At 38.7% G+C, this 25,203-nt stretch overlaps 1 protein-coding gene across 2 annotated transcripts in view; it reads left to right on the plus strand.

Moving 5' to 3' along the window:
* ERN1 (endoplasmic reticulum to nucleus signaling 1) overlaps window positions 1-25,203 on the plus strand; it is an 89,169-nt gene that overhangs the window by 630 nt on the left and 63,336 nt on the right. For both annotated transcript variants that reach the window (XM_014069448.2, XM_014069449.2), the window contains exon 2: window positions 24,613-24,733. In XM_014069448.2, the coding sequence (XP_013924923.2) occupies window positions 24,613-24,733 (121 nt within the window). The remainder of the gene's footprint in view (window positions 1-24,612; window positions 24,734-25,203) is intronic.

Consider the following 25,203-nt stretch of genomic DNA (forward strand, 5'->3'; position numbering starts at 1 on the left):
AATTAGTAAAAGTGGACGTCCAGCTCACTTGGAGGGCGCCAGGTTGGGGAAAAGTTAGTCTAATGTTTCCTGGGTTTTCTCCCATCTCTTCAAAATACTGAGAATATAAAGTAATTCCTGACTTTTGGGAGTGCTGCTGTTTGGACTGATTTAAACTAGAGTTGTGTTTGAAGGAAACCCTGTGTTCTCCTTTGCTCTTGTTACCTGAAATAAAATGACATTCTTGCTCTTCTTCTGTTGATGGCAAGGCTGCAAACTGTGTTCTGTCTCCTCCTTGAACTCTGGTTTGTGTGTGTGTGTGTGTGTGTGTGTGTGTGTGTGTAAAAAATGCCACATTTTCTTTTATCTTGCATCTTCTTGCGCTATCTACTGCATTGAGGCTGTGTTCATTTCTCAGCAAGGGACAAACAATGTCTTTGGGGGGTCAACTATCCAGACATTGTTGTGTGTGAAAATAACAGCAATGAGGACAGACTTGATATCGCTTCAACAGCGACTGGGGTGATGCTACCAAGGTACTTTTGAAGGGTAGAGTTTGGGAGGTTTGCCCTAGGGATGAAAGACAACAACCTGGAAGCTAGATCTGGCTCAAGCGTAGAAAACCTTGGTGGAAGACTACAAGGCTTGGGACCAAAGGGAAGACCTGATAGAGCTCTGTATAAATTCAACACAGCTTGGAAAACCCTGACAGAAAAAAAGGTTTTCTCCCACTTTTTATAGTGTTAAACACAGGGTCATCTGTTAAAGCAAAATATAGGGAAATTTGGAGCCAATAACACAATAACTTTTCACACAAGGCTTAACTAAGTTGTGGAATCTGCTGCTGCTGGATGGTATAATGTTCTTGTGTTAGATTGCTTGAGCAGGTTGACTGGACAGATTTATGGAAGATTAGGATATCATTTTCTGCTTAGCGTGAGGGCTTTATGCTGCAGGGTCTACTTAGAAAGACATCAGAGGAAGTTTTCACTTCCTCATCCATGTCATGTTATGGGCACTTCTTGGTCCAGAGAACACTGGACAGTATGAACCATTGACTTGATGGGTCAGGGCTTTCCTAATGCTCTTTTACTTTCTTTGGTGTGAAGTGGGGAGGGAGGGATTATCCTTGGATGGAAACATCTTAACTGTTTTTTGCTCATTATCTTAGCCAGTGGGGTTTTTTTTTTTTTTTTTTTTTTTTGTAGCTGGCACAATTTTTGTATGTCAATTTTATTAAAGCCAGGGTTATGAGAAATGTTGCTCCTGCTTAATAGAGATAAATCATATCATTCCACCACTTTTTATAAGTTCACAGCTCGACAACTGAACTAACAAGGGTTTTATGAAACCCAGTGGATCCCTCCTCCGGTTCCTCCCCCCCCCTCCGCCCAACTTCCCAGTTTAATTTAGAAAGTAGAAAAAGGGTTGTAAATTAATTACGATTCTTTGCTGTCCCTAATGGACAGTTCCAGAAATGTGGCAATGCAAAGCTGTTGATATGTAACTGTAATCCATCTTATCTTCCTAAAAATAAAATACACAGTATTGGTATAATTATTGATGCTAACACCTATCCCCAATTTAAGGTGTTACATCATTAGAAATTTATTTCAGGGTCTATGACCACCCATCTCAACCATATGTTTCTAGACAGGGAGCAGCAATTAAACAGATAAAATAATAATATCACAATAAATATCAATTAGCATCCCAGGTAAAAAAACACTGTAGACACCAATACAACCATCCCATGGTCTCTGTCACATATTTTGGTAGCAGAGTATGCCTGTACCTGATGGCATAACCAGTATAAAGATAGGACCCAGTGGTTTCAAGTTGGTATTTGTGCAGCAGTGCTTGTACTATAACATACAAATTTAATAAAGCAAATGTGGAAAAATAATTTAAGAAAACTCTTTCTCTGTCATTTTGGTGAAGTTGAGAAAGGGGAGGAGATTTACACATACTTCAGAATTAATAGAGCATGATCATATAACATACAATATTTGTTTAATTTCATTAAAATGTTTTGCCATTTTAAAAATATCTGGCTGGATGTTCACCTTTTAAAAAAAATACAATGCTTATATTTAGTCAGGAACCAGAAGGTCTATAATTATTGTACTAATTTGCTTGCATTATATTTATCATTGCTTCTGTCCCTGCAAAACAAATATTCATGCATTTTCTAAGTTAGGAACATTTAGAAAATTATATACCAAAGTTTTGATGGTATAGCTACTTTTTTATTGTTGTTTTGCTCTTAGTTGTGAGGCAAATCAGAAAAATTTTGATGAGTAAAATTGACAAATAGTTAGGCTGCCTTGAAAATTATGCAATAGGGTGCAATGGAAGATTACTTCTGATTTCACTATACTTTCTTGCTATACAAAGTTAAGCACACTAATTATGAGCAATCTCTTGGCACTCGTGTATATGAATCCAATTGCAAGTTACTTCTGCCACATTTTATAGTATGTATGCTCAGCAGTGTTGCTCCCTAATTTGTGTGAGAGCATTGATAAGCTTTACGAAGAGCTAAAATAGCCAGTTTGGTTTAGTGCTTAAGGCATCAGTCTAGAAACTGGGAGACTGTGAATTTTAATCCTGCCTTGCACACAATGCCAGCTGTCTGATTTTAGGACAATCACTTTTTTTCAGCCCTAGAAAAGAGGCAATGGCAAAACACTTCTTGCAAGAAAACTATATGTACTTGCCCAGGCAGTCTCCAAGAATCAGATACGATTGAATGGAAGAAAATATTTATATCTATATCATGTACATCTGTCTTAGCCTATACTAACGAAGGATAATCATTAACATTTCAGAGATGGTATAATTTTCTTCTGTCTTCTACCTACTCACATTTTTCAGTATGTTGGGAATTGCAAATCACCATTTATTGTCTCTCTTTTTCAATTAGTGCCCTTCCCTTCACAAATGCAAGAGCTGATCCCATTCCTGATCATTGCTTTAGGGATTTAAACATCATCATCATCAGTGTTTTGAATTGTGCTTAGGAACAAATTGGCAACCAATGCATTCCCAGCCGAACAGGCCGAATATAATCCAATGTAGATTGTTTACTGGAACAACTGCATTATCCAATGACCCTTAAAGTTAGCCTCTTCAATCCAGTAACTAATCTGCAGGCAAGATTATTGTAGTCAGGCCTGATTCTGTGAAGGTAAATGGAAGACATTCCTTGTGGAAGAGCAGGATAAATATGATGTTTTTAAATCATACTGAACAGGAGTAGAAAGAGAAAGCATTGAAAGGTTACAATTATTTTATGCTTAAACATATTGAAATGTTTTTTTAGCTTGTTCTTGTTGGACATAGGTCATATTTTTTCCCGTTCCCCTTTTAACAAATTATTTTATAAAAATAACCATTCCTCCTTCTCCATTAAACATATTTTAGTGAGTTGTTTTTTAAATGCACGCAGACTATCATCTTGTAACCTAGCAATGTAATTAGAGCACTAGCTGACAAAATAAGCTCAGTGAATCATAGGGCATCCAGGATGATCACCTTGGTTGCTTGCGTTGTGGTGCGGAAGCTGTCCTAAATATTTGTCTTGCCCAGATTCTCAGGCAGATTCTCAGAAATACAAATGATGTTTCAGCTAATTCACAGGGTGATTCTTGTGGGGAAAATAGGAGGAGGAAGGAACATAATATATGTTTGCTACATTGGGGTATTTATAAAAAAATTTAAAAGCAGAAAGAGAGAGGGGGAGGGAGGGAGAGACGTGGTGGCTCAGTGGCTAAGACGCTGAGATTGTCGATCAGAAAGGTTGGCAGTTCAGCGGTTCGAATCCCTAGCGCCACATAACAGAGTGAGCTCCTGTTACTTGTCCCAGATTATGTCAACTAGCAGTTCGAAAGCATGTAAAAATGCAAGTTGAAATATAGGGGCCACCTTTGATGGGAAGGTAACAGTGTTCTGTGCATCTGCGGCATTTAGTCATGCCGCCCACATGACCATGGAGATGTGTTCAGATAGCGCTGGCTCTTCGGCTTTGAAACGGAGATGGGCACTGCCCCCTAGTGTCGGGAACGACTAACAGAGGCAGGAGCAGAGACTAAGTAAAATATTTGCAAAGGTAACTTACATTCTGACCCTACCTTCTGTCCAGTATACCTGGGAACCCAGACAAAACACAATCAAGCTTATACTAGGAGCTAATGCGTTTGGCATATATTTTTTACTTACACTAAGTAATTAATAGAAGGACCCCGCCAATATTTCTTCATCATGATTGCATTAAGGCAGCATTGGGAGTGGCCTGTGTCTCCTACACCAGTTATGTGCATTGCTTCTCTATTCTTTCTTCCATTTGCTTTCTGAACATAAGTAAATAATCAGATTGGGAGGGCCTTGTTTCATTTAAACAAAGGATTGCGTTGATTCAACCAGAGTAAACTTACCAAGAAAATACATTTTATTTTTCATGATCAAGGAGAGCCTATATCTAAGTCGATTTTAGCTCCAGGGTCTGAGTTTTGGTCATTCATGGCTTTTCATGGAGTTACCTAAAAGGCAAAGCAAGGAGACTTGGATCCCATGTCCTCTTCTCTCTTTAATAGAGATCAGACCCAAAAGGCTATGCATTTGTAGGCATTAGGAAATAATTCCAAAACCTCATGATTTTCCCAAGTAACCAATTTGAGAATACATAAAACATTCAGGAACGTTCTTGAAACAGGCACTTTTCACCTTGCAGCTTTATCCTCTCATTGCCCACCAGCCTAGCAATTGACCAATGAAGTTAGGATAAGCAAAGACAGATAGCTTCTAATTTCTCAGCAGAGCATCCGTTTCTACCAGAGATATGATCAGCATCCTCTATAGGAAATTATGCCTGATGCTTTTTCTGTGGTAGCCATACACCACATTCTCCATAGAAATATGTTCTTGGCTTCTAATATGTATATGTTGCATCTGGCATAGGCTTATTGAATTTGTACGACACTTTGAACATTGCTATTTTGATGTTCATAATAATCAGCATTATAGGTTACCATTATCAATGTCCAGCAGGAAAGTCTTCCTGGCACATAAACATTCAGGTGATTTACTTGTCTGGTTATTAACTCTTGATATACTGTATTATTTTAATCAAGAGTTAATAAACCCAACAGGTAAATTACCAGATGTTTGTGTAACTGGAAGACATTCCTGCTGGATATTGGTAATGGTAGATAGTAATATTGATTGTTAATAATGGAAAGACTCTTGGTAAACAAAAAGCATGCAATTCTGCTTTACATATTTTTGTAATCATAATTTCCTAAGATCCAAACATCTTTTATAGAATTTGCTTTGCATCTCAGGAAATAAGACTTTGGTTCTTTTGTGTGCCATTGCTATCATTGTGGTGGCATGGTATGGTAGAAACTACCTGGTTAGTGTTGGGTGATATTTAGAGTAGAACATACTAAAATAGTTCAAGGCAGAATCTTGTTTTAATCCCCTTCCCCTCTAATTTTATTCCCCTTAAACCTCTTGAATTCCTATTTCATCTTATGGTGAGGGATAAGATTCACATAGCATCTGCCTACCGTGTGTGTTAGCTGGTGGATTGAGATATAGGTGCACACTTTTGTACAAACACACATGCCTGGTTTACCCATTCATCTCATTATATCTATTCATGTAACACACAATCAGGATCAATGGACAACATTTTTGCCTCTACATGCTAGCAGTCAGAATTACCGATTTCCTCCAGCTGGTAGCAAACTGTTTTCATTGCGAGAATTGCATAACTTTAATCTAAGATCTGAGGGAGTGGTCAGGTTTTGAAAGTTCATTTTAAATAAGATTAGGGGTCACGAGAATATCAGGGAATGCCGTTCTAAAGGACAGGCTCCATGACAGAAAGCCCACTTCCTGAGTCCCCTCAGATGACACCACTCAATCAATGGGACCATATCAACTCTACCAAATAGGATGGGCAGAAAAACTACTGAAAGTAAGTGTTCCCTCAAATAATAGCTCCTAGGCCTTAAATTACATGCAGAAGACTACTGGTAGACAATATGGCTCACAGAGCAGAGATATTACCTGGACATACCATGGCACGTCCGCTGCAGCTTCCAAGTGGTCTACAAGGGCAGTCCCATGTAGAGAGCATAGCCATTATCAAAATGTGAGGTGGCTGAAGGTAAAGAAGTCCATGTGCCAAGTAGGCATGTAACTTGTGCAAAGGCTTAAGCTGCCACTTGCTGCCTGAACCAGAAGTTCAACACACAAACCCCAATTATGCACCAGGGCTGAAGGGGGAAGGATGACCCCATTCAGGACTAAAGAGGAAAACCACTCCAGACTGTGACACCCACAGCCACTGCATCTAATCAGGGTTGATCCTAAGCCTATTCTTCCCTAGCCAGACACGCAAAGCTTCCAGGCATTCAAACAAGACCTTGCCAGCATTGCATTATTGTCCCAGAGCCAAGAGGTATAACTGGGTATCCTCAGCATACTGACAAAATCAGACCCCAACTGAAAGCTGACCTCACCCAGCAGCCTTATATAGATGTTAAACAGGAAGGGTGAGAGTGTTGGCGATAACCATCTTGATAACTTACAGAAGTGGCCTTCAGCATGCTGTTTTGTAGTCCTAGGGTTTTCTGTTAGGTTGTGTTGAAAAGGCAGTGATAGGGCACTGTTCAACGAAACACAACAACATCTGTTACATCCCACATGTACCATTCTGTCCTTATAATCCTCCATAGATCTATAACATATAGAAACACAGGTAAAGGTTCCCCTCGCACATATGTGCTAGTCATTCCCGATTCTAGGGGGCAGTGCTCATCTCCGTTTCAAAGCTGAAGAGCCAGTGCAGTGATGGTGGTCTGGCATGACTAAACACCAGAGGCGCACAGAACGCTGTTACCTTCCCACCAAAGATGGTTCCTATTTTTCTACTTGCATTTTTACATGCTTTCGAACTGCTAGGTTGGCAGAATTCTGATTATATTTACTGCCAGTTATTTATTGGGCAAAATTTAAGGTGATGATATTGACCTTTAAACTCTTAAGACTGATTAGCTTATTACACATCTGTCAGGTTGTTAAGATCATCAAGAAAGGCTCCTCTGAAGATAAACCAGCTACCAAAGCCTCATACACAAAAGCTCCCTCTATCTTACTCCCAGGCTAAATAGAATAGAATATGAAATATGTTTGAATATAAGTAGCTCGGGTTTGTAGTTGGGCTGTTGGGCTGAGCTTGGCAATTTGGTTGCAAAAGTTTCGTCACCATTCGAGGAGACATTGTCAGTACGCTTTGAATTGTTTGAATAAATTGAACAATTCAAAGCGCACTGACAATGTCTTTCAAATGGTGATGAAACATTGGCAACCAAATTGCCAAGCTCAGAGCTCAGACCAATAGCCCAGAATAGAATATAATTCATTGGCCAAGTGTGATTGGACACATAAGGAATTTGGTTCTAGTGCATAAGCTTTCAATGCACATGCAAACAAGTGATAAATCATGATCATAATCATAAAGTGCAATCATCATAAATCATAAGATACAACATTCAGTGATAGTCATAGGATACTAATAGAAATAATCAACATAAATCATAAGATACAAACCAAAAGTTATAGTCATCAGAAGCTAATAAATAGGTAATAGGAAATGGGAATAGGTAGAAGGATAATAGTAATACAGTATCTATACATTATAAAAGTATAATAAATTATTATACAAATTATGTATACATTATAAAATAGTAATTTATTATCCTGTATTACATTAATAGTAATACAGGACAACAAAGACAAAGGACAAAAGAGTCTCAGGGTTTAGTAGCTCTGCAGAAAACCATCTCTTTTTCTCATTCTTAATCTCGTTTTAGAATTTGTTTTATCCCTAATTTTTAACTTTCTCTTATACTCTATTTTATTATTTCTAGCAAAGTGGAAAGTTCCCATTGTAGATACTACAACCTATATTATTTGAGTGGCAGATGGGATGGTTTAGAGGAACAGTTGTTACAGCCTGGTTAAATTATGCTATTCTTTCAAGCATTTTGTAATACTATAGAAAAGAAATGTAACAAACTCATTTTAAGCAAAAATTAGCCCATTATATCCTTTTTTAACAGCTGAAGTCTGGCAAGCAGAATTGATGCTTGTATCATTCGTTTAATTGTTTGGTTTGTTTAATCCCCGATGCCCAACTGGGGACCATGAAAATGAAAACATATGGAAGACTTCACAATATTCATGTTCCAGCACAGAGATTCTGACAGCACAATAGTGGGCATATTTACTTGGGCAGAAGTCCCTCTGGGTATCAGTTCATAGAATCATACAATGGTAGAATTAATTCTATGCTATTTTAGAGAGTAATTCCCACTGAGGTATACAACATTTCTATGAAAATTATACCTCAGGGTATTTTTTTTTGAAGACATTTGTGATCAATATTGTTTTATACACAACACAGTCCTGTGCCATTTAGCACAAAGCAGGTCTCGCTGCATCCAGTGATATGATCACCAAATAAGCATGCATAGGATTTTAGTCTCATAGGATTATGTGCTGCCTCTGATGAGCTGTGGAAAACAACTTGTTCTGAACCTACAGCTCTGTTAAACCATAAACAGGAACTACAGAAGGGCCATGTATAATCAGAAGCAGTTGTCTAAAGGTAATATTTTCTTGTGTTCCATAATAATTAGATAAAAGGCATAAAATGGCCATTTCTGCCAGTGCTCACCTTTCTTATCATACCAGACCATCAGAAGGTTTGGCTTGATTCTGAAAGTCAATTGGCTTTTAGCCAGGGGTTGGTTTCTGCCGGTTTTACTACCGGTTCGCAACCCGCACACAACGCGCGTGCACATGTGCTGTTCAATGTAATTGTTCTTTGCCCATGCGCAGAACAATTTATAGTGAACTGTGCATGCGCAGTCACTAAAAACCCAAATAGTGGCGTTCAGTGGCAGCGAGGGAACCGGTTTGGGGGCATGGCAGACCTGGGTTGCTGCTGGTTCGGTGACCCAGGCCTGAATTCCACTTCCAGTTCAGCTGAACCGGGCCAAACCAGGAGCAACCCAACCCATCTGGTTTTAGGACATCTCAGTCTAAAATGCTAAAATTCCGACATGCTGGCACTTCTAGACTGAATTCTAGTCTATATGTATTACTTACTATGGATTTCATTGCCCAGCAGATGTATGATTGCTTCGCATGCCTTTTGATTTTGATGATGCTGTTTTCAAAAAGCAATCTGTGTCAACCGACTTTAAGCTTTGAAACTTAAATGCAGGTCTTTTATAGTACATTCAGCCTTTTATGGCAGGAAATCATATATAATACTTTGCATGGATCAAAATGCAAAAATAACAACATGTTGATATTACTCATAAGTTGACATAGAAAGAAGAAAAAAGAGTGCGTTGGCTGTAAGAATTGTGGCTAAATTGGGCAACCTTAGCTTCCACTTAAAAGTGGTCTGGAGGTTTGCAGCCTAGTTTGATACCTCTAAGGTAAATCACAATCTAAATATTGTGCTAAAGCATTTTTACAGGAAAGGATATCCTAAGCAAAATGGAAAAATATATTATTTTCAATTAAAAATAAATGAAAACAAAAGAGGTCACTAGTGGGTTTACCTAAGCTGGTTTTCTTTCCAGGCTCTCTTGTTTTAATTTGAGGGTGATAAGAGGGGTCTCTAAGTTTTGGATAATACATATTTGGCTAATTAGTGAGCAAGAGATTCTTACAAAATTCTCATGTAGGTAATGTAATGATAGCACAGGGGAACAAGTCAGTTATATTGTGAGTAGCAATTATTTATGGCTGAGAATTCCAGTCAATGTTGTGATTAAAGAAGTCCTTGCTACTGAACATTTGGAGGAAGAGGCATAATCGAATAAAATAAGTGAGAGATAATATGGACCCATTTTGGTCCTTTCTAGAAAACTATGTCAAATTTAGAATCCTATTTCTCTTTCAAATTTAATAAATAACTAACTGGAGACTAAAACTGAAAATAAGTTGCAAATACACAGAAATTAAATAAATCAAAGAGGATAGTTGAAATTATTTTGACTCATAGATATTCATTTTCCCATTCAGGGATGACTTATTGAAATAATTAGCATTACTTGCACACCCCGTGTCTCTCATTTCGTTTTATAGATTTATAAACTTTGCTTGCAACTGTTCCTTGCAATATTGTTGCTTGTTTTAAATAGTGGAAGAATGATGAAAATTAATACATAGACACGAGAGCCGTTTTTGCAGTACAGGCAAAGATCTAGCTTGCTTTAGTATTTATTTGTCAGGCTGGTAAGGCTGCCCAACTCACAACAGCTCCGGATGTCATACAAATTAAAAACAGAATCCAGAACAATCTCATTCAGGTGGACAGATACCTGACTTAACCCTATCCCTGGGTCAGAGCCAGGTCTTCAAGCCCTGTTTAAAGGGCACCAGGTCAGGGATATTCAAACTGAGGATGTTACAACTGCAGACACGGCAATAGGAAAAAAAACACAACCATTTGAGTCCATCAGATGGCATTGCTTTAAAGATGGGATCTGGAGTCCACCCATTCCATTGGACGTACATCTTAATATCAACATGCTAGACAACAATTAAGGGATAGCCAACCGAGTCCTTTTCAGATGCATTGATTTAAAAATACTACAGTCTCTAGGCATTAGCCAGCTGATATGGATAACACCTGGAAGAGACCATGTTGCCTAATCTGTTTACACTTTGGAAGCGGGGCAAACCTGCTGCTTTTTCCTCTCTCACCCTTGTCCCCATTTATCTGTTTTAATCTCTTGTTTTTAAAGGTAGTCAGTAACCTTGGCATGGCCCAGCTTAGTCTGGTCTGGGACCCAATTTTGGAGTGAGTTCTAGTCCTACCTTGGGTATGAAAACTGGCTGGGTGATTTTAGGCCAGTCAGAGTCTTTCAACTCAACCCACCTCACAGGGTTGGTACTGGGGGAGGGGAATAGGAGGAAGGAGTATTAAGTACTATAGGTTCACTACCCTGAGTTATTTATAAAAATAATAATAAAGGCGAGATAGGATAAAATAAAATAAATACAATGAAATAATAAAATAAAATGAGAGATGTCTTTAAAAGGCCAGTTTAGACAAAATAAGTGGGAAGATCCCCCCCCCCCATTACACTACAATCCTGTACATCAGCCTTTCACAGTATGGTAGCCTCCAGATGTGTAATTGCAATTCCCAGTATACAACCCCATACTAGAGTCCAATACAGATTTGTTTCAGACGAGACCAATGATCAGATTGGCGATCCTTATTGCTTGTAAATGTTGTCTGCTAAGGATCACCAAATCACACATATCAATACAATACAATACAATACAATAGCAGGATTGGAAGGGACCTTGGAGGTCTTCTAGTCCAACCCCCTGCCTAGGCAGGAAACCCTATAACGTTTCAGACCAATGGCTATCCAACATCTTCTTAAAGACTTCCAGTGTTGGGGCATTCACTACTTCTGGAGGCAAGTTGTTCCACTGATTAATTGTTCTCCTCTGTTCTAAGTTGCTTCTCTCCTTGATTAGTTTCCACCCATTGCTTCTTGTTCTACACTCAAGTGGCTTGGAGAATAGTTTGACTCCCTCTTCTTTGTGGCAACCCCTGAGATATTGGAACACTGCTATCATGTCTCCCCTAGTCCTTCTTAAGAGCCAAGGTGGCGCAGTGGTTAAATGCAGCACTGCAGGCTACTGCTAGATCAGCAGGTCAGCGGTTCAAATCTCACCGGCTCAGGGTTGACTCAGCCTTCCATCCTTCCGAGGTGGGTAAAATGAGGACCCAGATTGTTGGGGGCAATATGCTGACTCTCTGTAAACCGCTTAGAGAGGCCTGAAAGGCCTATGAAGCGGTATATAAGTCTACTGCTATTGCTATTGCTATTGCTATTCTTTCTATTAAACTAGACATACCCAGTTTCTGTAACCGTTCTTCATATGTTTTAGTCTCCAGTCCCCTAATCATCTTTGTTACTCTTCTCTGCACTCTTTCTAGAGTCTTCACATCTTTTCTATATCGTGGCGACCAAAACTGAATGCAGTACTCCAAGTGTGACCTTACCAAGGCCTTATAAAGTGGTATTAACATTTCATGTGATCTTCATTCTATCCCTCTGTTTATGCAGCCTAGAACTGTGTTGGCTTTTTTGGCAGCTGCTGGACACTGCTGGCTCATATTTAAATGGTTGTCCACTAGGACTCCAAGATCCCTCTCACAGTTACTACTATTGAGCAAGTTCCCACCTATACTGTATCTGTGCATTTTGTTTTTCTTGGCTAAATGTAGAACCTTACTCTTTTCACCATTGAATTTCATTTTATTAGATAGTGCCCAATGTTCAAGTTTGTCAAGATCCTTCTGTATCTTAAGCCTATCTATATCACTTCTTCATGTTGAAGTGAAAGGAGATGGTCTTGCTTTATGGGTGTATGTAAGAGCTCCCTGCACCTGTCAGTTGCATCCTGTGTTAAACATTTTCTCTAAGGCAGGGGTGTCGAACCTTAAGCAACTTTTAAGACTTGTGGACTCCACCTCCCAGAATTCCCCAGCCAGCCATGAACAAAACAACTAGAAACTACAGCTTCTTCTTGGTTCCTCTTCCGTTCCTTGAACCTATAGCCATATAAGTCCTTTAATCCAATACAGGCTTTGCTGCACCAGGTAAAAAGAAAAACTTAGGCAACTACCCAAATTGTAATTCTCCATTGTACCACCCACCCCTTTTCCCAAATCACAGGTTTAATCACCCACAGAGAGATGAGGAGGCTCATAGATCACATAAAGAGACTTAGTGGACAAATAATTCAAGGCAACCTCACACACACACACACACACACACAAAGGGTAGACGTAGTGCGGTTAGTGTAAAAAAAAATCTAACTAGAAAGAAACTAGAAAATCTAGAAAGGTAGGTTGTGATTTGGGATCCAGGCTATCTTCTTTCCCCATCTGCCGGTGAGTAGAAAGATGGTGGACATTGGCAAGCTGTGGCTGCGCTCTAAAGCACTTGTCTTAGGGATGTCCTCCTCCTCCACCAGCTGCTTTTATCGGTGAGGTAAAAGGTTATTAAGCAGCACATCTTCCATTCTGAAGCTATTTGTAGCTCTTTTATATGCTAAAAAGTCTAGAGAAAAAATTCAACAAGGGTTGCAACAGACAGCTGCAGGGAGCTGTTCCTTATATCCACAAAGCAGAACTATCTCCTTTCACTTCAACATTGAGAACTTACGGCATTTCTCTGATACGATCTCCTTACTCAGGGCTCTTCTGAGGGAGCAACCTGAGGCAATAGCAAAAAAGCTGGGGGGGGGGGTTGTTTTGTTTTTGGTGGCTGCTGTGTTCCTTTCTGACCACATCTACCAAACGGGTAGAATGGCTTCTTGCCATTTTTAGTTAGATGGGAGGAGAAATAAACTTAAATTAGACTCCCAATTCACCCCCCCAAAAGTCCCATGTGTATGATGTAGCCCCATATTGCTCCTCCTAAAACTATAGAAGGCAAAAAAAAAAAAAAGACTGGCAAAAAATTGCAAATCCCGTAAGATACACAGACTGCCTGTCGAGCCGGCCTCCCTCAGCAACCAAGAAAGAAACCACTTAACTCCATTTTGCAGAATTAAGAATACTTTTACTGGTTATGAAAAGACAGCAGCTAAGTAAAGCAAGGTCTGAGGCAAAAGCCCGCAAAATCATACATATCAATATTTGTCCAACCCCCTCTCCCCCTCCCCCGGTAACCCCCATCCCATTGTCCAATCTGCAAATCCCTCAGGTGTCATGTGGGTTTCATTTCCAAGTTGGCCTTGACCAACTCTAAACACCAGTCTTCAGCATGCACAGTAGATGGTGAGAACAAAACTCCCTTTTAACAATCTTTCCTGTACCAAATCTTCCCCTCCCAAATATCAGCCCCCCCTCCCCATTTCAATGGCAGCCGAAAATAAATAGCGAAGCAGAGGCTGACACTGCCCTCACTATTACTGTAGGTAAATGCAGGGCTTTCTCCAAGGACTGGGTTGCTATGAATCTGTGCATGTCTCCAAGTCTGAACTTTCAGTATCAAATAACTGATGCTGAACAACCTATTTTGTCTGTTAAACATTAAGCAACGTACTATGTTAAAGATTACCGTATGCCCCTGATATTGATGGAACAATGTGATAGACATCCGGTTTCTCTTTTCTTTTGATCCTCTGAAGGAACTGCCCTTCCCATTACCACTTAGAAGAGGCAGTGTTTCATGTCTCTTGCTCTAAGTCCATTCTTCAGCCTAAAATGGAGAAATTGACCTCTTGAATAGTCACTGAAATGATTCTAGAAACAATCATGTGTTAGTTAGGGAGTGATGGACCAAGTTTGAATACTGGTAGTCCTCAACCTGCAACCATTCCTTTAACGATCATTAGGCACTACAACAACACAGAAAAAAGTGACTTAGGATTGTTTTTCACACAGTGACCGTTGAGGCATTCCCCCAGGGTAATATAATCAGAATTTGGATGCTTGACAACTGGTTCATATTTATGATGGTTTCAGAGTCCCGGGGTCATGTGATCACCTTTTCTGACTTTCTGACAAGCAAGTGGGGAAGCCAGATTCACTTAACAACCATGTTACTAGCTTAACAACTTGCAGTGATTCACTTAACAAATGTGGCAAGAAAGATCGTAAAATGGGGCAAAACTCACTTAACAAAATTCCCTTAACAAATGTCTCACTTAACAACAGAATTTTTGGCTTCAATTGTCATAAGTCGAGGACTACCTATGAATAGCAACTGTATACGTGAGCGCATGTACGCACACGCACCCACCCACACACACACACTCATATACATATGGGTTAGTTTTGCTTAGCAACCCGTGTCTACATCTGCCATTGTAGCAGAAATCTATTGTTCTGAGCATAAATCTCTTCAGTCTAACTGTGCTTTCTCCCTTATAATTCTTCGTCCCATTAAACCCAAATAATCCCCTTCTTACTACTTTTCCTTTTGAAAGCATGATGATGCCTGGTGTACAGATACACCTGGCATACAGTGTGCATCTTTTTGAGAAGGTCTTCTGTTTTTCACATGTATACCTATGTCTCCATATCCTCCAGGTAATTTTCAAAACCAGGCATTAGAACCAAGGTTTTGCTTTGGAAGTGAAATGATCTTGTACATAGCTGGATTAATCTTAAAACCTAGAAAACCATTTGTTTTCTTTGTCTCTATCTGTAGAATTGAGAATTGCTGGGGCATGGTGGTAAAGGTGTTAGGCTAGGAGTGGTGAAACCCAAATCTTGTCCTACCAAGAAGCCATCTAGATGACTTTGAACCCAACAGTCTCTCTCAGCCCAGGCTGGGAGAAGAAGGTGGCATACCTTTGTGTGACTAATCTAGCAGTGAATAATGCAAATAATGCAAAACTTCTTATATCCTTCATGATTAAATAATCTGAAATAGTTAAATTTTACTGAATATTTCATTTTACTACTAATGAGTAATAATTAACTCATTTTACTGATGAGCAAATGTAATATACTGCATCACACAAACTTTCACTTCCAAAATCCGGAACTATATTTAGAAGATCTGGATCAAAGAGAGAAATCCAATATATTTTTTATTGACTAGAAAGAGAACAATTAAAGAACTGTTTTCTCCAGTAGTGTCTGGATTTTATGAAAATGAGCAATTAATGGTGAAGTACACCACAAACAAATTCACTGCTATAAATTGTGTTTATCTGTGCACCTTCGACTCAATTCTGACTCCTGGCAACTGCCAGGAACCAATCTCTGTGGTTTTCTTGGTGAGATTTCAGGTTTGGCTTCTCCCTAGGATTGAGAGAACCTTCCCAGGATTACCCAACTGGCTTTATGTCTAAGGTAGGATTTGAACTCGTGGCCTCCTGGTTTCTAGACTGGAATATTAACCTTGAAGCCAAATTGACTTTCAGTATAAATTGTAGTGGATCACAAATTATATCTATTAGATATATAATAATGAGATTTTGAAAGCTGCATTAGTCCTCTAAGTAAATGTGTAAATTCTTTTTCTTAACACTGAAATGGTTATAGATTTATCTTTTTCCAATGTTGCACAGCTGTACTTAAAATATTTTTGCGTTATCAGAAAAAAATGTGTGCCTTATCAGAAGAATTATATCTTTAAAATGTGTGTGTGTGTACATGTATGTATGTGTGTGTGTGTGTGTGTGTGTGTGTATATATATATATATTTTTTCAAGTCACAACCCCTGGTATGCCCCAATTATGGGAGGAAGCTAACTGCTTCCATTCTCTGTCCATTGGCTCGTCGCAAAAGACCATCCAGATAGAAAGCCCAATATTTTACTTTTGCCTTTGTTAGCACAAATATATATATTAGATTTTTACAACCCCTGGTAAGCCCCAATTATGGGAGGAAGCTAACTGCTTCCATCATCTGTCAATCGGCTCGTCACAAGAGTCAATCACGACAGAAACCCAATGTTTTTTACTGTTGCCTTTGTTATATTTGTGTTTTTTTATTTGTGCTGATAAATAAATAAAGGGAGACTAGTATAGATCTATTTCAAGCTATTTAGCTCTCATCAGCTAGCCATACCCTTACTGGGATTTGAACCTGGGCAGACTTCTTAGCCATTAGGCCACAGGCTCTTATCTGTTATCACCGAAGCCAGGGTGAAAGGTATCTATTAGATTTTTACAACCCCTGGTAAGCCCCAATTATGGGAGGAAGCTAACTGCTTCCATCTGCTTCCATCCAGCTAAGAAGTCTGCCTAGAATGTAATATATTTGAACCTGGGCTATATACACACACATATAAATATACATAAATTATATATCCAGTTTGATTATTGATGCCATGTGCTTTTCAACAGTTTATTAAAGTGTAGTTGAATGATTAAAATATTACTCAACTTCAAAGGGGTTTCTTGGAAATACAAGCATATGTTCTGTTTCTGACAGTAAATATTGTCAGTTAGATCTAAGGTTGAAGTCTCTAGCCAATGCAAATACTACTGAGTGACATTTTCTTTTCAGCGTGAATGCACAAATGTCATGTATTTCTTCATTCAATTTGTGCGGGAACTACGCCTATGCCTCATGGTTTGTTTATGTAATAAATTGATTAGTTGTTTCAAAATTCCAGTTGCTCAGAGGACTGAACTGTACTTCATTAAGGTATTAATGCTGTAACACTAAAATGAAATATGTGTACTTGTATCACAGGAAATATGGAAATCTTAGTGAACTACAGGTAGTCCTCGACTTACGACCAAAATTGAATCCAACATTTATGCAACTACGTGAGAAATTTGTTAAGTGAATTTTGCTCTGTTTTACATCTCTTCTTGCCACATTTGTTAAGTGAATTGCTGCAGTGGTTAAATTATTAACATGGTTGTTAAGTGAATCTGGTTTCTTCATTGACTTTGCTTGTCAGAAGGTTGCATAATGTATTAATAATAATTCTTTATTGTCAGTGCACAACATATGTACAATGAGATTGGTTGAGCCCTCTCAGTGTATTCCCCCCCCAACACAATACAACTCACAGTGAAGACAAAGAAAAGAGGAAAAAATATTCCTAACCCAATAAATCATATTTACAAACACCCAGTCCCATTACACCAGTGTGAACATGTTACACATTGTGATGGCCCTGCAAGTCCATCACACTGCTTAGTTATGATGTTATTTCGCATTCAGGAGTGTGACAGCCCACAGATAAAAACTGTTCTTCAGCCTGTTTGTGCAGCTGGCTATACTTCTATCTCTCCTTCCCGATGGTAGCAGGGTAAAGAAGTGCTGACCAGGGTGTGAGTCGTGCCTGAGGATTTCTTCACTCTTCTAAGGCAGTGAGCCCTAGTGATCCCATGTCCCCAGGACACTGCAAATGTCATAAACCTGAATCAGTTGCAAAGCATCAGAATTTTGATTATGTGACCACGGAAAAACAATGGTTGTAACTGAAAAATGGTCATACGTTACTTTTTCAGTGCCATTATAACTTTGAATGGTCACTAAGTGAACAGTTGAAAGTTGACAACTATATGTATATTTTAAAAAAAAACTATTTTGAGAGTATCAATATCAAATAACTCCCCTGCTTGGAAAGTTAACCCTGTGTATAAAGTTTAGTTTAATTTGGGAAACAAATAGTTAACAGCCAAGATTTCTGATCTTTTTTTCAATTCAATTCAATTCAAATTCAGTTCAAAACCAGAGTAGCTTGGTTTCTCCCTTTCATTTATTACACCCCTGTACCTCCACCATAAGAGAATGGGGAAAAGGCAAAGTTTGGGTAGCAAAATACTATTAGCAAATGTTTGGGATGCAAACAGTAATTATTTCAAATTCAACAAACAGCTGGAAATGCAATATCATAGGAGGAACCCCTCTCTCCTGTTGAGATAGTAAATTTGGTATGGACGAGGATCAGCAGGAGAACAATGAATTAAAAAATGGCCTTAAATGATACTTATTGCATGGATATCAAATATGAATGGCTTTTAAATATAATGCAGTGAGGCTGTTTCAGTCTTCGTATTTAATTGCAGCTTGTTAACTGAATAAAAGTTATTATAGGTAGTCCTCAACTTAGACAACAATTGAGCCCAACATTTTTGTTGCTAAGTGAGACATTTGTTAAGTGAAGTTTGCCCCATTTTACAACTTTTCTTGCTATAATTTTTAAGTGAATCATTGTAGTTGTTAAGTTAGTTGCATAGTTGTTAAGCAAATCTGGCTTCCCCATTGCCTTTGCTTGCCTAAAAGTAGCAAAAGGAGAATCATATGAGCCCAGGATACTGCAACCGTCATAAATATGAACCAGTTGCCAAGCACCTGAATTTTGATCATGTGACCATGGGGCTGCTGCAATGCTCATAATAAGTCGCTTTTTTCAGTGCTGTTGCAACTTGGAACAGCCACTAAATGTAAGTTGAAAACTACCTGTACCTTAAATAATAGCATCCAAAGCTACAAGCTAATAAATGCCAGTGTCTCTCTTTTATAAAAAGCAAACAGTAAAGCTCTTATTGGATCATCCTTGTGCCCTCCCTTTTATTGGTTGTGGCTGTGAATTTCCTGATAACTCAGCAAAAAAGAATGTGCAAATTGCACAATTCTGCAAACAGTTAAATGTTGAATAGTGTTTCTTCTCTTCTTTTTGCTTGTAGTAATATGTACATTATTTTTATACCAATAATGCAATCAATTAATCAAAAACATTGACATTTTTTCTGAAGAAATATTTGTCCAGTTCTTATAGTGCTTAGTATAGTATCCCTTTTTAATAATCTCTATTCCTTATCCCAGTGATGGCGAACCTTTTAGAGACCAAGTACCCAAACCCACTTATTTATTGCAAAGTGCCAACACGGCAATTTAACCTGAATACTGAGATTTTCGTTTAGAAAAAACAACTCATTCATTAACAACTTTTGCTTAAAAGAAAAACACAATAACAGAGCTTTCAATGATACAAACAACTTTTGATATTTACAATTGTTGGCCCACCTCAACCATAATTTTATTTAATTATGTTTTTACATTTCTGAACTGTCCATCTCCCTCAAAGAGAGAAGCTTGCTGATAGCAGCTCTGTCCCCAAATACATTTGGGCAACATTAATAGGGGATTTGAACCCCAAAATCAAACAATCGCCTTCCCATTCATCTTTCTAGCAAGTATATGGCCCACTTCATCTATTCTTAGATGAAGAATAGATGAAGTGGGCCAAACTACAAATATTCCTGGTTGCAATGCTCCATCTACAAAATAGAAATAATGGGGGGCTGTCAAAAAAGACTGTTGCATAAAACAATCAGACAAATATCTTTAGGTCCTTTTACATATGGGCTAACACTCCTATCAATTTAGCCACGATTAAGAATTTATGGATTTAGGGATGATTTACAGCAATTAAAAGCTAGTGTGTTTATTAGCCCTTTTGGCAAAAAGAGTTTTAATTGTAAGTGCTAGAACCATTAGAATATATCTTGGGTTTCTTTGGAGATGGTGAGGGAAATGTTCTATCCTCATTTCTAGCTTGTTTTGCCCTGTTTCTCTGAAAATAAGACCCCCCCAGATAATAAGCCCAATCAGGCTTTTGAGCGCATGTGCTAAAATAAGCCCTCCCCGACAATATTGCAACACAGCAGCAGCCATGAGGTGACCACGCTCTCCATCTCCTGCACCTCAAAAATAATAAGACCTCCCCGAAAATAAGTTATTTTCAGGGAAATAGAATATAAGAATGATACTTATATTGGTAAAAAATTATAAAATCTAAAATATGCTACTGATACTATATGGTGCTATAAACAAGTAGCACACAATTAACAAAATAAATTATCATAATATGGTATATGGAGCCTGCTATAAAATTAATACACGCATTTAGAAATATCCTGATTTAATCTTCCTCCAGGAAACTCACCTAAAGTAATTTGTATGTGAGGATAATTGTTTATCACAAAGAAAAGGTGCTGGTAGGTACTGGAGCCTAAGTACTCAACTAACAGGTGCAGTTAGAGGAACAGTTTCCCATTTGTGGTGGGTTTTTTTTAAAAAATTCAGTAGATATAAACTGCAAACCAAATGTCTCCGCAAAAGAAATATTTCTGTGAGCTCTTTTGTATTTCCCAATAAGGAAGTTGAAAAAGATTTAGTTTTTTTTTTCTAAGTAGGGACCTTCAAAGCTATTTCTTGTAGGAACAAATCTCCTATGAGATCATATGAATTGGATAAAATAACTCATTTGATCCTGTAGCACATTTGCTAACCACGTACAAATATAGCTCTATTTGGAGAGAAGGTAATTAGTTTTAATTATTCTGTTAAATTATTCTATTAACTATTCATTAAATAGTTACTGAAATGCTCATTCAGTTTTTCAAAATAACAAACCACATTCTGAAACAGATTGTATCTTTCTTTTTTCAAACACTTTGTGTAAAATAATTCAATATGGTTAACATCTTCGTTTCCCATCAGTCAGTTTCTTGTCTTTTGGAAAACCTCAATCCTATGCTCACATATGTCATTTCAGCCCTTAAGAGTTTCATATAGCTAACAGTAGTAACTTGTGTGTTAAATATACTTTTGAAACTTCTCAGGCAATAGCAGGTGGCTAAACAATCAAATGCTCTTACCAAACAGTTGTTTTTAAGATAAAGAATTACAGCAAAAATACTCATGGTCAGAGCCCTGCTGATGGAATGTGAAAAACCTGAAAAAAACCTGCTTTGAAGAGAATCCCAGTTTGCGGGTAAACCCCCTGAAATAAAATTAATTTCCATGTTCCTCCCTTTTATTAGTCATTTTCACTTGAGGCAATGAAGGTCCCTAAACTATTTTGGGACACGAAAGTTTATTTTTCTATCCCTGGTTACCATGCAGTTTCACCTGCTTGATGCCATGAGACCTTGTCACAGGATGTTGTCTCAGAGATCAGACCTTTCTGTTTCTGGCAAGTTTAAGTGGCGTCCCAAATCAGCCTGGGGAAATTGTCTCTACAGGCAGAGCTTTTTTCTTTTTCTTTTTTCTTTCTACCCTGTTTCCCCCAAAATAAGACCTCCCTGGATAATAAGCCCAATCAGGCTTTTGAGCGCATGTGCTAAAATAAGCCCGCCCCTGAAAATAAGCCCTCCCCAAAAATATTGCAACACAGCAGCAACCATGAGGTGACCACGCTCGCCGCCTCCTGCACCTCAAAAATAATAAGACCTCCCCAAAAATAAGGCCAAGTGCTTATTTCAGGGGTCAATAGAAAATAAGACCCTGTCTTATTTTCCGGGAAACTCGATATTTGGTAGAGTTTAAGAAGAAAAAAAATGCTAGTAGATCTTTTTTTAAAAAATTGTTGTGGGTTAAGCCATTATTTTAGCTGACAAAATTCATCAAGTTCTTTCATTTCCTGACTCTTAGCAGGATCTGCCTCCCCCCCCCCCCCCCGGCTCCCCCTTTCCCGGCCAGGATACACCAAGAGTTTGAAGGTGCCTTGCTGAGGCAGCAGCTTTGTCCACAGGGTTTTAGTGGGAGGTTTTCGGCTCCCAGAGGAAACCCAGGGAGATGCTACTATCTTTTCATTCATGGAAACTGATGTTTAGAAATATCTGTCTGGCCCTCCTTCTTCCTCCTTCTTCTGTCAACCACCAACGAACCCAACTTCCAACTGTCCCAACATTCAAACCTCTTTCTTCAGACCTTCTCCCTTCTCTTCCTTCAAAGGAGAAGGAATTTAACCCTTAAATATGATCAGCCACAACACTGGCCTGTGCTCTGTTCTTCATTACTCAGTTCCCTAAGAAATGCAGGTTGTCCTTGACTTACAAAAGCTCATTTAGTGACTGTTCAAAGTTATGATGGCACTGAAACAATGTGATTTATGACACATTTTTCACAGTTATGACCTTTGATGGCAACAGGTTCATATTTATGACCGTTGTTGTGTCCCGAGGTCATGTGATTACCCTATGAGACCTTCTGACAAGCAAAGTCAATGGGGAAGCCAGTTCCCCTTAACAACTAACTTATAAACTACAGTAATTCACTAAACAATTGTGGCAAGAAAGGTTGTAAAATGGAGCAAAACTCACTTAACAAATGTCTCACTTGACAACAGAAATTTGGGGCTCAATTGTGGTTATAAGTTGACGATTACCTGCAGAGTGTCAGTGTATTGTCTCGGGGCTTTGCATGCCTTAGTCCAGAGTTTTATTAATTATATAGGTGGTAGCAGATGTGGGTTCTTCCCGTTACGGTACAGTATGCCGGAAGAGGTAGGACCAGTAGTAGTAATGGTGGCCTGTTCTCTTGTCAGAAGCTTCATCAGAAGCTTTTTTTTTAAAAGTTTTTTTTCCCCTGCCGGTTCAAGCAAGGGAAAAAAAGCTTTAAAAATAAAAGGGAGGGAGGGAGAAAGGAAGAAGGGAAGGGAAGGGAAGGAAGGAAGGAAGGAAGGAAGGAAGGAAGGAAGGAAGCAAGCAAGCAAGCAAGCAAGCAAGCAAGCAAGCAAGCAAGCAAGCAAGCAAGCAAGCTCAATTTTCAGCCGGGAGATTCAGCAAAGGAGAAAAACAAATGCTGGCTCTTTAGATCGGAACTGAGCATGCCTGGCTGTGGAATTCTGGGAGTTGAGGTCCACAAGTCTTAAAGCTGCAAACTTTGGATTTTAAATTGAAAAGCTACTTGGCAGGAGGTTTGCAAAGTGAAATTCAGCAGTTTGTTTCTGGATCAGCTGAACAACAAACTGGATATAAAGAAAGGAAGGGAAGGAAGGAGGGAAAGAGAAAGAAAGAAAGAAAGAAAGAAAGAAAGAAAGAAAGAAAGAAAGAAAGAAAGAAAGAAAGAAAGAAATACAGCACAGCAATTTAGGGCTAGAAGGCTACTCAGAGGTTACCTACTCCAACCCCCTGCTGAGCAGTAAACCTTATATTGTCTGGATTATTTTGGTGCCTCTAACAGAGAGGAAAGTTGCCAGAAAGGAGAAGGAGTTTACTAGGACAAGGCTGCCATGCAGAGGAAGGCAGAGATAGTCCTTGACTTATGACTACAATTGATGACATCTTCTGGTGAGTGACATCAAGTTGGCCACTCCCACCCAGTTACATGATCACCAAGACACACCCACAAAATAGGCCACGCCCACAGACTAGATTGTAAAAAAAATTGAAACCCACCTCTGGGTGGTAGGCATTTAGTGGCACTCCCCTTTCTTAGTCTTATGACAAGGTAAATTGAGGCCTATCCCTACATCCCCTCCTTTTTGGCAGTCTCTAAAGTTAAGTGGTATTTTTCCCCAAATCAACAACATAGTTTCCTACCACTTTGAAGTAGCAAATATATGAAAACTGTAATGTAAATAGTAAAACAAGGGTTAATTTTAAAAACGTGTCCCAAATATCTCCCATTTAACCTGAACAGACGAGGACAATAGAGAAAATCCTAATTCACCTATTTGTGTGACATGGTGTTACATGATTTCCATCATCCCTGCAGTCCTTGTTCTCTTTCTCCCATCTTTAAGGGTAGGGAAATTGAGGTTCTCCAGTTGCTGCTGAACTACAGCTCCCAGAATCCTTTACCATCCTCTATTATGGGATGAGGGATGGTAGCTCAGCAGCATCTTGAAAGCCATACGTTCCCTGTTCCTCATGCCCACACAGCAGAAGGGAAACCGAAAAAAGGCAAATGAAGTTCATGAATACTGCTTGTTTTGCTTCTCTGTATGCAGTGGGTGGATTATGTTCTGCTCTAAATTGTGGCCGGACCAGCACAGTGTCCTCTTCAGATTAAGAATGATTATGTACCATGGCTTCTTTTCCACCTAGCTAAACATCTAAAGGGCCCAACATTCAATATATGGTAGCAACAGTAGGAAAGCTAATAAAAAGCAAAGGTTTAAAATAGTATAATCCTGCTCGGGTTGCTTGTGCTGACTAGCCTACTTCTTTTGCAAGAAAGAGAAACTGCTCATGACAGAATATACATTTTTACCCTTCTTATCAAATCTTCACCTTCCTCAGTTAACCACAAAATAAATCTAACCCTTCTGCTCTCCCTTTTTTTTGTTCTTCAGAGCTGTGGAAATGCCAATTCAGTGACTTTGCCAGAGACATTATTGTTCGTTTCAACTCTTGATGGGAGATTACATGCAGTTAGCAAGAGAACGGGGTCAATTAAATGGACTTTAAAGGAAGGTGAGTATAAGAGATGCTATATTGCCCTTCTCTTTATTAACGTGGTAATTGCAAAGTTAATATATGTCAGAATCAGTTTTTTTAAAATCATATTCTGAAGAGTCTACTAGCCTGTGCAAGGTTGCTTATTATTTGGTTGTGATCCTATGATTGCAATGAAACCTACATTATTTCCAAGTTAGAATACACAGGATTGCAGATTAAGAGAATAAACGTAGGCATGATTGAATAATCAAGAGACTCCTGCTGAATTCAAGTGGCATGAGTACAGTGCACACCAAATCTAACAATTTCTCAGGCCTGCTTTATCATTAAGAATCTTGGAAAACTGTTTTTTAATAGTTCCCTTCAAAGTCTAATTTCAGATTACTTAAAACAGTGGTAGCATAATTATGGGATCAGTATCTAGGATTTGGGGGGGAGGGGTTTCCTGCCATTGGAAAGCTACATGTACCGTACTCATAATTAAA

Source organism: Thamnophis sirtalis, unplaced genomic scaffold, assembly GCF_051295495.1.
Source record: "Thamnophis sirtalis isolate CommonGarterSnake01/CBP01778 unplaced genomic scaffold, rThaSir2_p1.2 scaffold_3, whole genome shotgun sequence".
NCBI lineage: Eukaryota > Metazoa > Chordata > Lepidosauria > Squamata > Natricidae > Thamnophis > Thamnophis sirtalis.